This window comes from Lissotriton vulgaris, chromosome 1_1, assembly GCF_964263255.1.
Source record: "Lissotriton vulgaris chromosome 1_1, aLisVul1.2, whole genome shotgun sequence".
NCBI lineage: Eukaryota > Metazoa > Chordata > Amphibia > Caudata > Salamandridae > Lissotriton > Lissotriton vulgaris.
The window spans coordinates 165,026,939-165,041,063 of record NC_141685.1 but is presented as its reverse complement, the minus strand read 5'-3'; the positions used below and the strand labels follow the sequence as shown (position 1 = coordinate 165,041,063).

Sequence of the window (14,125 nt, the reverse complement as noted above, 5' to 3'; positions counted from 1 at the left end):
CACCGTCTGGGAGGCGTTCAAGGTCACTGTGCGCGGTTGGTGCATCTCCAAGGGAGTCCTCAGGTCCCTTCGCGGTGACTTGCGGAAACTGGAAGTGGAAATAGGCAGACTGGAGAGCGAAATTTCCCAAGGGTCAGGTGGACACGAAGTCAAAGCTCAATTCAGGGAAAAAATTAATGACTACTCTGAGGCTGCAGATAAAGAATGTAAATTCATGGGGAAACCCTTTACAGCACGGATATACGGAGAGGGGGACAGACCGGGTAGAGCGCTCGCTTCTGCAATCAGGCCGCCCAGACACAGCAACTTTGTCACTACATTACTTGATTGTCATGGGACGCCCCAGAGAGACCTCGCAGGCCAGCTCAAGGTTCTTACGGATTATTACGCTACACTATACACCTCCCATAGGCAGACACCGCTGGATCTTTCTACCTACCTAGACGACACCGCGATTGCTTGGCTCGGCCCGACCCAACAAATGTTTTTGCACCTGGAATTGGAAGTGGATGAAATCAAAGACTCCATCATGTCCATGAAATCGGGCAAGGCCCCGGGCTCTGATGGCCTACCGATAGACTTCTATAAAACTTTTATATACTTACTGGCCCGATTCTCAAAAATGTGTACTACTCGGCCCTAGAGGACGGCATTTTACCGACAAGTATGCGGGAAGCCCTAATTACCTCCCTGTTAAAGCCGGGTAAACCACCGGAGCACTGCGATTCGTACAGACCCCTCTACCTGTTAAATACTGACGTCAAAATACTAGCGAAGATCTTAGCGACCCGCCTCAATCTATTGATGGAGCGCCTGGTCCTGCCGGACCAGGCGGGCTTCGTCCTAAATCGCGCCACTTCTCACAACCTCCGCACTCTCCAGGCGGTGTTGCAGGACATAGACCCCAACTGCGAGGCCGCTGCGATATTCCTGGACGCCACAAAGGCGTTCGATTCCCTAGAGTGGGATTACCTTCTAAACCTGCTGGAAAGAATGGGTACCCCCTTTAGCTTCCTGGACTGGATTCGTCTATTGTACCGTAAACTACAAGCCTCTGTCCTCCTAAATGGCGCACGCTCAGTCCCCTTTGAAATATATAGAGGCACTCGACAGGGATGCCCGCTCTCCCCGGGCCTCTTCGCGATCGCAATTGAGCCCCTGGCTGCCAAACTCCGGCAGAGCCACAATCACAGATCCCTTATCTACCCTGAACGACAACTACTCATATCATTATATGCTGATGATATGACACTATATGTTCATAAGCCACAGGAAAACTTAAATCCCATCTTGCGCGAGGTCACCAAATTCGGCACCATCGCGGGAATACAGATAAACTGGGCGAAGTCATCCCTTTTCCCCCTTACAGACAAGACCCAACAGTTTCCTCTTGATTACCCGTTAGTATGGGAAAACAAAGAACTAAAATATTTAGGAATAAATATCACCAGAAATCGGAAAGCCCTTATGCGAGCAAATTACGGCACAGTCCTTGATAAGCTGACAGACAGTGTCACTAAGTGGATCCACCTCCCTCTGTCTATGGCGGGGCGGATCTCTCTAATCAAGATGGTGGTGCTCCCCAAGCTGCTATACCTCTTTACTAATATCCCCTACAGCCCTGGAGCATACTTCTTCCGGGCCCTTGACTCCCAGATATCCCGCTTATATGGGGAGGAAAGCAGGCCAGGGTCAGACTAAAAACTCTCATGCTTACCTACCATCAGGGGGGTTTTGACGTGCCTAACTTCCACCTCTACTATGACTGTGCGCAGGGCCACTTTGCCGCCTACTGGCTCCACCCTCCTCCCTTTATGGCTCACCTTGCTGTTGAAGACGGCTACATGAGACCTGAAAAACCGTCTGCCTACCTCTACTTGGATACGCGGGTCACTGACCGCGACCCCACTACAGTGGACTGCACCGTTCTAGCATGGCGCAGGATTCTGAAACGTATGGGCGCTACCATTCTATACTCCCCTTGCATGGTACTGGCGCATGATCAAAGACTAAGCATCACCCGCGAAGAAATTGGTCGCAAGATGTTGACTAAACTGGCATTGCATACGTGGGGAGACCTGTATATTCAGGGCCGTTTCCGTACCGCTGCGCAATTCTTTGGTGTGCACACGCCTACGGTCATGGATACTTTCCTGTACACGAGACCGAGGCAGAATATTCGGGCAATCACTCCAGATTTCCCGGGTGAACCGGAAACCGTCGCCCCATTGCATGCCCTCCTCCACACCGACACACGTGGTGTCCATGCTGTACAAGCACGCGTATGCTGCCTCTGACCCTCCGCCTCTCAAGGCTAGACAGGATTGGGACGGGGACCTTGATGCCCCCCTCTCTGACGAACAATGGGAGGAAAGCTGCTCCCACACTAACGCAGTGACGGGTAACGCTCGCCTCCGCCTGGTACATTTCAAATTCTTGCACCGCCTTTACCATACACCCGCTAAATTAAGTCGCTTCGGACTGCGCACTGATGACCGCTGCCTCCGCTGTAAACATGCGGGTGCTGACTTCGCCAACCTTGCCTGGACTTTCCAGGCTGTAGCGTCGTACTGGGTCGAGGTTTTTAATGCTATGTCCGACATGGTGAGATTGGTGATCGCTCCCTGCCCCAAAATAGCACTCCTGGGGCAATCCCCCCCCTCACTTAAGAAACACCGAAAATTCTTTGCACTGGGTTTTTTGCTGGCAAAACGACATTTGGCTTGCAGTTGGGGACGGAGACGGGCCCCCAAATTCAAGACTTGGCTGTCAACTATGTCCACTTGGCAGGACCAACTCCACAACTATGCTGACCTGCTGCCCCATAAAATGCGCCCCAAGGACCTATGGGGACCTCTCACTGCTTACCTACTCCGAACTCAGGACGACGAACCGGATGAACCGGACCCTCAAATAGCTCAGGTCCGCGCAAAGCGGCAGACGGAACCTGTAGAGAGCCCATCCCCTGATAGATTTTCCCCTTAAGACCCCCCCCTTTTCCCTCCCCCCTCCCCCCCACTCCCCGGACCCTCGCACAATCACCTCCACAACTCAAGCATAAATGTCGGCTCGGGGACAGTCGGGGGGACACGAGCCATAACTATAGTGGATACTTCAAGGCCAACCTGCCTACACTGCCTGCCTAGGGACACCCGGTGCGCTTTTTCACCCCACACTAGTCTCCAACACACAACTACTTGCACAAAATACATGCAGCGCATGAGCAGATAGTGCACTTTCCTGATCGCGGACATGTTCACAGACCACATAAGTTCCGCTCCCTCTGCAGTACATTTAGCTAAGGGATGGCAGGGTGCTCCACGCGCGCTTTCATCATGCTCCTGAAGGGGGATCAGTACCTCCACTCGCTCTGCCCCAGAAACTCAGCTGTGTCACATACTATGTATGGTGGTCATATATGAGGGAGAGAATGTATACTTTGGTTTTCCTCAAATCTGTTCTCAGGTTTTGGAGGGTAGGAGGGGGTAGAGGGGGGTGAAAATAATAAAATAATAGACCTCTAATGTCTAGTTGCTGTCCTAAGACTGGCTTTGGAACATGTTTGTGAGATGACGAAATATGTAGCAGCTCTGATCTATTTACAATGCGGCCGGCCCGGAAGGGTTGTAGGCGACATGCTGTGTTAACAAACTGCTCCTCACCACCTCTTGGGTGGATATTGCGACAATACATTCAATTGCTGCCGGCCTGTTATTTCGGGTTGTGGGCATTAAAAAGCTGTGTATACAATCTGTGCAGCTAATAAAGGTCTTGGAAAAAAAAAAAACAGTTTCAGTAAGATTATGGGAAACAAAAATAAACAAGCATCGACCAAGCCACTAGGTCTGAAATTCCAGGTCAGCTTTTTAGTTTGGTCAATGTGCAAATTGTTTTGGCATGGTTTTTGTAAAACCTTATTGGTGTGGGAGCTACCGGGCCCCTCACCATTATAACAAACTTTGCAAAAAGCAACAATTGTTTTTGGTCTCAAATAGCATACACTGCCACAGTAGTTACTGGCATTGAGCAAAACTACTGTGTGCTGATATGCTTCTTATGAAAGCAGAATGCTGTCACTCACAGTGAAGCCAGCCGATACAGAGAGAGAGAGACAGCATTTTAATAAATGCAAAGCGTCATGGTCAACACCAGACCAAATTAAGGGCTCAATTATTAAAGGAATTCTATGTCCTTTGCATTAAGTGCAACTATACGGCTTTCATGAACTCCCAAGAATTTACAGAAGTAGGACAAAAAATAGTACCCCTAGGAAATACTTCTGAATTGCATTTTGTCATGAGCAAATATGCATGTGTATCTTTGCTCATGCGAACATCTGAGTGTTTGCAAGTTTACTTTCCCACCAACCACTTTTTTCCCCAACTCTGGAAGAAGGTTTACGGCTGCCATTGTAAGGAGTACATTTTCAACATTTCTCAGTATGGGAAAAGGTCAGAGAAGAGTTGTTGAAAACCCTTAAAATATACAAGTTAGTAGGTTTGCACAGACTCAAAAGGGCATTCTAACCCTAGAACTATTGTGTACCACTACCTTAAGCCCCAGTATGTAGATCTGCAGAAACGTGGCAACATAAGGGGACCGCAAGTATTCAAACACTACTCTGGTAAGAGCCCTCTCATAATCCGAGAAGCTATATCAGAGCTCTTATATAAGGAGATTGCTGCCATAATGTGTCGCCACACTTCATGGCACTAAAGTGACAAGTGGATTTTGTTACAGGACAAGTAGATTTATGAAGCAACCTGCCCCATAGACAAGTAGATATTTTATTAAATTCCACACCCCTGGTCTAGATTGTGACAGGATGGGGTTGGCTATGTCATTGGCATATTTAGCTTCTGATTGCAGTTGTGCAGTAAGCTCTTCAGTGTCTTTTTAGGCTCTCTTTTTTCTGTCTTGATTACCTGTGATGAAGGTGATCTGTCTTACTCTTGAGAGGTTTTTAGTAGAAGCTATGATTTGTTGCTCCAGAGAAGTATTTATAGCTATAGTGTGTATTTTATAAGTTGTTTACGTGGTGAGGGTATGTTATGTAAGATTGGCAAAGGTCATCAATGTCCACAACTAACATCTGGTTGGTTGTCCTGTTGAGGCGTATAGTTGTATTTGGCAAAGGCATAGAGATCCATCTAGGTGTGCTTGATACTGTGTGTTTGTGGTGGTTGGAGATCTATGCGGTCTCCTAGTTTCCTGAGCCGTTTTTATTTCAACTGCCAGCTTAAGGTTGGCCATGATATTCCATAATTCTATTCTTATCTTGTCTATTGTCGACTCTAAGTTGTTAACACATGCTTGCCCGGGAGAAGTAGCATTATTTGTGGTGCTGGGAAGGGGAGACTCTTATGAGGGTGGGCATGCTTGTTCTTTGAGATATTGCTTGCCTGGTTTGGGGACTTGTGCAAAGAGGTATACCGCATAGTGAGTTGGAGAAAGTTTTGATCAGACACTTGAAAAGCTTACTGATGATTACTGATGTGCACAAAACTGTTCATCAGAATTTCCATCTTTACACCTCAACCTAGTGTTCCATTGTTCTCAAGCTTTCTATCTCGAGAATGCCTTGAGCCCTCTCATCCCTCTCTCAAAATGAACTCAGACTCTGGATGTCTGTATTGGCTAATAAATGTTATTCCTTTGTTACAGTTTTCATTCTTTAACAATCTCTGGTTTTAAATCCACAGATGATTGAAGTGTTGGCGTTGAAGACAAAATGGTAGTCGGTAATAAGCAAATAATTGAAGACTATTAAAGCAAAAATGCTAAAGAAGTAAAGTTGCTTCAGAGCTCCAACAAGAGGAAAGTATCCAGGAAAAAGATGTGAGGAACTCGGATTAGAGTAAAATAAAGAATGTCAAAGCAGTTTCTCTAAATGGATTTCCAGCTGCTCTAATGGTATATGAAGAATTTCCTGGAGATGCTAACCCAGGGCAGGAAGATCATCTGTCTGAACCAGAGAGGACAAGCATCAGTCTAAAGTTATAATCGATCCAAGAGAAGATGATACACACAGAACAAGTGGGACTTGAAGAGTTTTTAACAGACCTCAGCAAATGGGACACTTGAGCACCATATCCAGTGAATTGTCTTTAAACAAATATCTGTTGGTCACTTATACAGTGTTAATGAAGCTGCTTAAAAGACCAGGTAGTCAGGTTAGGACCAAGATAACTGCTAGTTACGAACTAGCGATGTGGGTATATCTGGGACCAAGGGAAGTATAATGAGGGAAAATAAATGCTCCTCTGTGACCAATGACCATTTTGCTTGTAGTCCAGGTCCACATGTCCACTACCATTCTAACCCATTAGAAGTGACCTCAGGTATTTGTTACCTTGCAAGACCTGCAAAATCCTTATTGTAGTCTTATATACAGACATAGAAGACATCCGTAAGAAGGGTGACAAGAAACAATGTGCTGCTACTGATACACAATAGTATTCTTAATGTGCATGCCAATACATTATGTGAATATGTACCTAGCTTTGAAATACTGAAAACCAACCAAAGACCTGATAAGTGCCTCATTAACTCATAAATGAATGATTTTGAGAAAAGGGTTTGAGAATCCACATGGATGTAATGAAGAGGCAATATTACCATGAGAGGCTTCCCCAATAAGTACCAGGGGCTGCTGATATTAAGGTTGTAGGGCGAATTAGGTTGCCTACAGAGGTTATAAACTGTGAACTCCACAGAGAAGTCATCTTTGGCTAAATAAATGTCCATGTGTTAAGTTGAATAAGGGCAGCACATTTGAGTTGGTGATGCTAAACACATGCTGAATAAGATTTAGCCTTGTCTTATGGCGTTTCTGCTAGAAAAATCCCAACTTGGCGATATTAACTTCAGAAAGAAATCTTGTCTCATAATGGAATGTATACAAGACAAAACCGAATGTGGAGATATTGGCTCCAAAATGAAGTCTCATACATGCTCTGAATGTGAGAAGAGCTTTAGTCGTCGATCCAGTCTCAGTCAGCATGAGAAAACACACACTGGGGAAAAACTTCATCAGTGCTCTGAATGCCTGAAACGCTTCACTCGCAAACAACATCTGACTCGACATGTGAGAACTCACACTGGGGAAAAACCTCATAAGTGCTCTGAATGCCACAAAGGTTTTCTAAGTAAATTCAGCCTTACTCGGCATGAGAGAATACATACTGGAGAAAAACCTTTTCAGTGCTCTGAATGTCAGAGAAGCTTCAATTGTAAAACCCTTCTCTGTCAACATGAGAGAATTCACACTGGAGAGAAACCTTATCAGTGCTCTGAATGCCTAAATAGTTACCAATGTAAAGCAGATCTCACTCTACATGAGAGAACGCATACTGGGCAAAAACCTTATAAGTGCACTGAACGCCAGAAAACCTTCAGTCGGAAAAAAGTTCTACGCCGGCATGAGTTAACCCATACTGGGCAGAAATCCCATCAGTGCTCTGAATGCCCAAAAACCTTTAGTCGTAAATACCTTCTCACTCAACATGAAAGAACCCACACCGGGGAAAACCCATATCACTGCTCTGTATGCCAGAAAAGCTATTGGCTGAAAACTGGTTTTATTTTCCATGAGAGAACTCACACTGGGGAGAACCCATATGAGTGCTGTGAATGTCACAAAAACTTTAGTGAAAGAGCTAGTCTCACTCACCATGAACAAACACATACTGGGCAAAAACCTTATCAGTGCTCTGAATGCCTTAAAATGTTCAGTTATAAAACCAGTCTAACTTTACATGAGAGAACTCACCCTGGGGAAAAAACTCATCAGTGCCTTGAGTGCCAGAAAAGCTTCAGTCATAAACTCGGTCTAGCTTTACATGAGAGAACTCACACTGAGGAAAAACCTCATCAGTGCCTTGAGTGCCAGAAAAGCTTCAGTCATAAACTCAGTCTAACTTTACATGAGAGAACTCACACTGGTGAAAAACCTCATCAGTGCCTTTAGTGCCAGAGAAGCTTCAGTGTGAAAAGTCACCTTACTGTTCATGAGAGAACACACAATGGGGGAAGAACCTCTTCGGTGCTTTGAATTCCAGAGAAGCTTTAGTTATAAAATAATTCTCCCTCCACATGTAAAAGCCCATACTAGCTAAAAAAAGTATGAGTATTATGAAGGCATGTAAAGATTCAGTTGGAAGATCCATGTTCTAAAGGAAAAGTGTTTATTAGTGTTCTGAATGCCAGAAAAGCTTTATTCATAAAATTAATTTCAATTAAAATGAAAGAACGCGTCCTATGCCAAATCCTTATCACTGATCTGAATGTCAGGAACACGAGTTGTAAAATGGATGCCTTTCAACATGAGAGAACCCCCACTGAGTAAAAAACCTTAAAAATATACCCTTTGCCAGAAGCACTTGTCATATCCATTGCAGTGGTTGTAAACCACTTAAACTAAGAGCAAAACTGGTTTACTTCCAATCTCAAAAAGTTGACGCTGATAATTGCTCAAATAGGTCTTTGGGTCTACCGGGCACAGTTCACATCCCCTCTTCTAAGGTTCATGGGTTACCTTTGCAACAGCTTTGAGAATGACTTGATGTTTTCCTTTCTTCTTTTAAACATATCTTTATTGCACATTTTATAGCTTACGTTTTAACGTACCTCTCCAAGTAGACAGTCCATTCTTAAGATTAATTCATGTCACGTCTTATACACTGATCAAACATTTATACATATATTCCTATCTTTCCCACGTAGGAGACACCTGCAGAAAAATTTACCCAACTGACCCCCTATTCCCACATCTCATAGAGAATAGAACGATGCTCTACTATCCCTCTTCAAGTGTAGCCACCCACCCGACAGAGGTGCCCACATTAGACGAGCGAGCCATTGTTGGACCGATGATCCGGAGAGGTCTTGCCATGCTGTAGCCAAGCTTAGCCGAAAATCTGTCATTACAATAAACACAAATGCCTGTGCCTGGCTAGGGATTGGTTCATTACTAATCCCCAGTAATATAAGTTACGGGCTCTGTACTATACTTAGTCTCAGCCCTCCCTCCAGGAACTCAGTAATGTCCCCAATGAGGCCACCTTGGGCTGGGCAGGTTGCAAACAGCGTATTAAATGTGCCCCGTGTGAATGGCATCGGGAACAGTGCTTGTTTCTGGTTCCACCCCATTTAGCTATTTTCCCCTGAGTGTAGTACAACTTGTAATAGGTTTTAAAATGCTGTACTTGCAGAAATGCAGACATTAAGATGGTCTGTGCCAGATTTCAGATAACCTTTGGTCTTTCCAGTGAATTTCTAGTGTTTTAAAAATTAACTTAAAGTAATATTATATTACCATATGTAAAGCCAACCCCCCATGTGGCCAATCTCCCCGAGCCTCATAAGACTCCATCACCCAGGGCATTGTTTTTTAAAGGAGAAAGGGGTCATGGGGCCCCCTCCCCGAACTAATATAGGCCCTGTGGAGACCACACCTGTGTCCAAAATGTAGAAAAGAAGGGGAGAGGGGCCATGGGGCCTCTCCCTGAGCCTTAAGAAGACTACTGCCTTTTATTCCCCGAGAATCATGCAAAACACTAGTAACTGCACTGGCCTTGTCCAGGTTGGATTACGTCAATGCCTTGTATGCTGGGATACAAATCCGACAAAACTCCAGTGTCTACAGAACACAGCAGCTATGTTAGTGCTGGACATCCCCAGATCTGAACCGGTTGCCCAGAGACTAAGAGCCCTCCACTGGCTACCAATGGAGAAAAGGATAAGGTTTAAGTCAGTTTGCCTAGCTTATAAGGCCCTCCACGGTGTAGGACCACACGTTTTAAATCTCATCTGAAAAGTATGAGCCAGCCAGGAGCCTGAGATCTGGTAAGGCAACATTGATTCAGGTCCCGAAATTCAAGCAGGTCAGGTGGGGGGGAGAAGCTTCCTGTTGCAGACTTCCAAGACCTGGAACCTTTTTCCTATTACAATAAAAAATAGCCCCTCGCTACTATCATTCAGGAAAGCTGTAAAAGCCTGGCTTTTTACCTCCAAGTTAGAGCATTATATCATCGGCAGTTCTGTTTTTCTACATCGACTTAGTGCCAAGATGCCCTTGGGCATTCGTGTGCTCTACAAATTTTCAAATCAATCAATCAATTAAGGCCCTGGAGACCCCAACACCCAGGGCTATGTTTATTTTTTTTAAGGGGGGGGACCACTGTTCGTGCCTTATTAGGCCATGGGGACCCCAGGACCCCTTGTATTTGAAAGGGGAGTAGGTCTACATGGCCTGCCTCCCTGAGCCATAGTCGCCCCTGGGGACCCCATCCCCCAGGGCTGTGTGTATATATATATATATATATATACACACAGAAGGCATGATGGAACGCTTCACCCAAAGGGGGTATAGTGAAGAGGTGTTAACCAGTGCTCAGACCAAAGTCCAAGGTCTAAAACATGAGGAAGTCCTATTTAGCACATCTAAAAGTGACTCCAGAAGGAAAGAATTGGAGAATAGCACCCGACCCAATCCACCCCGGATGATAACCAATTATAGTAGGGGAGCCTGGGCTTTGGAAAGAATAATGCGAGCCAACTGGAAACTAATAACATCTGACCCCATTGTGGGGGAACTAGTGGGTAATAAACCACAGATAACGTACCGACGGGCACGATCTCTAAAAGACAGATTAGTTCACAGTTATCCCGGTGAAGATAAAAATGCGAAATGGCCCCCAATTCCCAATGGTTTCACCACATGTGGGAGTTGTAAATGTGACCGTAATGGTAAATCTTGTAAAAGTTACAAAACAGGATCAGGTCAAACACGCACAATCAGTCAACCCATTAACTGCAATACCGATTTCGCTATCTACGTACTGGAATGCCCTTGTGGGCTCCAGTACGTGGGTAGCACCAAGCATCCACTTAAAACCAGGATTCTGCAGCACCTTCGTGCCATTTCAAATAAAGACCATAATTACCCCATGGCCCGCCATTATGAAGAGAAACATGGCAGTAATAATGGCAGTCTGAGATTCTATGGAATAGATATAATACCTAGAACCATTAGAGGTGGGGACCGCGAAACACAGCTTAGGAAGAGAGAGTCTAGAAAAATCATTGACATGGAGAGTAAGGCCCCAAAAGGACTTAATTATGGGGAAGAATTGGCATCCCATATAGGCTCCTAGAACTGACCAGGACTGAGCAGAAGTATACCCGCGTTGTGATGAATGATTTGTGTGTTACACTTCTTCACGTTTTATTTGTAAAAAATTTCCCTATGTTGAAACATGCGTAAAATAATTAGTGGGGGGGGGCTCAGCCTCAAAGAGTTAGCAGACTGTATCGCACTTTCCCCACTGTTTGAATTATGGGTAAATGTTTTAATAGTGCAACATGGGAACCTGACACCATACTCAGGATATAGATTGAAATTTGAGTTGGTTGTTACTTAATTTTTATGTTATTTTGAATTTTCACTGTATATACACATTCATTTGGATCGTATTTTCTCACTTTACACTCGTCCTGAATAATAGCACTCACACCTTGACCTTTACCACCTAAAACACCCCTTGGCAAATTTCATATGATGGTCAAGTTACGAGGGGAGCGCTCCTCTATTTGACATAGCCCAATCCGCTAGTTTTACCTACGCATCATAATCAGGGAGCTCCCATTGATTTTCTCGGGACTCCTGTCCCGATCCGCGGTATCAAACTACATTACCCAGGATACCTAGCGGTGACTCGCCAGCCCATGGTTGGAGTCAAACCGATGCAGGCATAAAGTTACGAGGGTATCTACCTTCATTATTGCACATTAAACTGTTTGCAATTATTTTTGGCAGGGTTAACGGTCAATTATTACGACCTCAATAACTTTGCCAGCGGGGTTGTCTGACATCACCTACCTTCCGCACTAGACGCACTCACCCAATTGCATACAATGAATGCTGAATTGTTGACATATTGAAACATGAAATATAATTTGTTGAATTGATTTTTTCATTGAAAATGTTTTACCATTAAGTATTTTCTTTATGTCTATTATGTGCACGAAATAGTTGTGGGACTATAAGTATGGCAAAAAACAAAATGGTGGTTACTTGATAAAGGCTTACGCCGAAACGCGTCGTCTTGGGTTAACGAGTGCACAATAAAGGGTTTGTGCAAGGTTTCCTGGTGTGCCGTCTCTGCTTCCTTCTAATTGGTGGGATCCAGTGATAGAGCGCGCAGGTCACCCGGCTCACCGAATTTCTTTTTTCCACGCACTGGGCCCTGGCGTGTAAAAATTGTGTTTTATTCAATTTCAATGATCACGTTTTACTGGGGTGAACCAGGTGATTTCCAATACACGCGCTCTCATGAGTAATCGATTGGGTGACTCTTACACCACTTACTATTCATGTACCTGACTTACCACAGGCACATTACTCCTGACGGATCAGGAGCTAGCAGTGGACAGGTGATAAGGATTTCCTGAAAGGGAGAAATTCTACTGTACACATTTAATACCTTTAATATCACTTTAATGTATAATGACCACAGACACCTTGATGGTTTTAAGGGTTTTATATAGTGTAAGTTTAAAATGAAAATGCCATTACAAGGAGGCAAATGCAAAGCAATACATCAATGATTAGAATCAGAACCAGAATGTAACTATGAATGAGAGTGAGTATCATAGAGTAAAAGGGAACACTATAGGGCATGAATCATAAAAACATATTAACTAATCTGGTTTAAACTAGGGCAAGGACGTGAGGAGGACCTAATGTGTGACCTAATAATTTTATACTAATCCCTAAACCTTATGCTATCTTTACTAACTTCACGGCAACCATACTAAGGGAAAATGAATAAGTGGAACAATCTAGATAAACAGTCGGGTTTAACAATGTCCTATAGGAAGGGTAAAAGTGGAACATTCACTAATAATCAATTGCATGAAATTACATTCAAAGGAGATATGGAGAGTATCACAGGCAAGATTGCTTTAATTAGAAGAGGAAAATTAAGGGTATAGTATAGACAGACACCTATGCCAATATTTACCTAAGTGAGAATGAGGACTAACCCTGGCCACGGGTCAGTTGGGAAAGAACGGGACAAGGACCCTCAAGGATTCAGGAAATACCAGAAGGTGAGCAGGTACAGCTCATGGACAGTCAGGACAGGATACCCCTCAGGTCTGGGTCAGGACTGGGTTTACCATGGCACGACCAACCCCTCACAGCTTCGGATGCAACGCCAGCGTTACCCCCTCTTCTGCACGGAATCCGCCAATAACCCCGATTGGGTTTTCGAATCTCCCAGCAAAGTGCTTCGCTTAGCACTTAGGACTAATTTCCACCCCTTGGAGTTTGTGGAAAGTTTCAGGCAGAATGCTCCGCAGCACTCTGTATCAGGCACCTATAGAGTTCGTAGGGTCAGTGACAGGTCTGCTACTCGGACAAGTCGGACAACTTCTCTAAGCTAAGCTAGGCTATATATACAGTTTTAAGTCCCCAAGACCACCCATAAATGTTGCAAAATGACAAAGTCCCATCTTCTGATTGGTCAAGGGAGGTGGTTTAAGACATTTGTCACCACCTATATTTCTATTACGTATTTCACGTGACATTACCCTCCCCCTAGCATCTGGGTTCCCAGGCATACGTGTGGGAAAGTACAATAGTAAAGTAAAGGTTTGAAACATTGTTGCATATTCAGAGTAAAAATAGCAAGTCTTCAAGGGCGAAGGTGCGCTTGGAAAGGACAGTCCCATTTTCAATAGCCAACTGGCCAGGTTCCATTGCTGCACGTCCCAGATCTTAGGTCACGTGATGAGGGATACGTCAGCTTCAATATGGTTCCCGTCCCTACTTCCAGGCCCTCATTTACGCGGTACATGAAAAGTAAGCGAAAACAAATTAATAACACAAAACAAAATGAATACACTGTACACCATGACCAACTACTCTTAATCCCTTATTTTATAATACTTATAGCATTAAGAGTTAGTGCAGAAAAGATGCATATACAAAAGCGGCTTAAGATAGCATGAAGCATGATTAAAGACAAGCGGCCATTTTAGCAACAATGCGCATGAGCGAACTTTTCCCTCCAGATTGCGAGTGCGTCACATCACATGGGTCTGACCGACGCATGCGCAG

The 14,125-nt window shown here is 44.5% G+C and overlaps 1 protein-coding gene across 1 annotated transcript in view; it reads left to right on the top strand.

Annotated features, from left to right (window-relative positions):
- LOC147737994 (uncharacterized) overlaps window positions 1–10,169 on the top strand; it is a 32,347-nt gene extending 22,178 nt beyond the window's left edge. The window contains exon 2 of the mRNA XM_086925010.1: window positions 6,952–10,169. Coding sequence (XP_086781136.1) covers window positions 6,952–7,969 — 1,018 coding nt within the window. The 3' untranslated portion in view covers window positions 7,970–10,169. The remainder of the gene's footprint in view (window positions 1–6,951) is intronic.
- The last annotated feature ends 3,956 nt before the right edge of the window (window positions 10,170–14,125 follow it).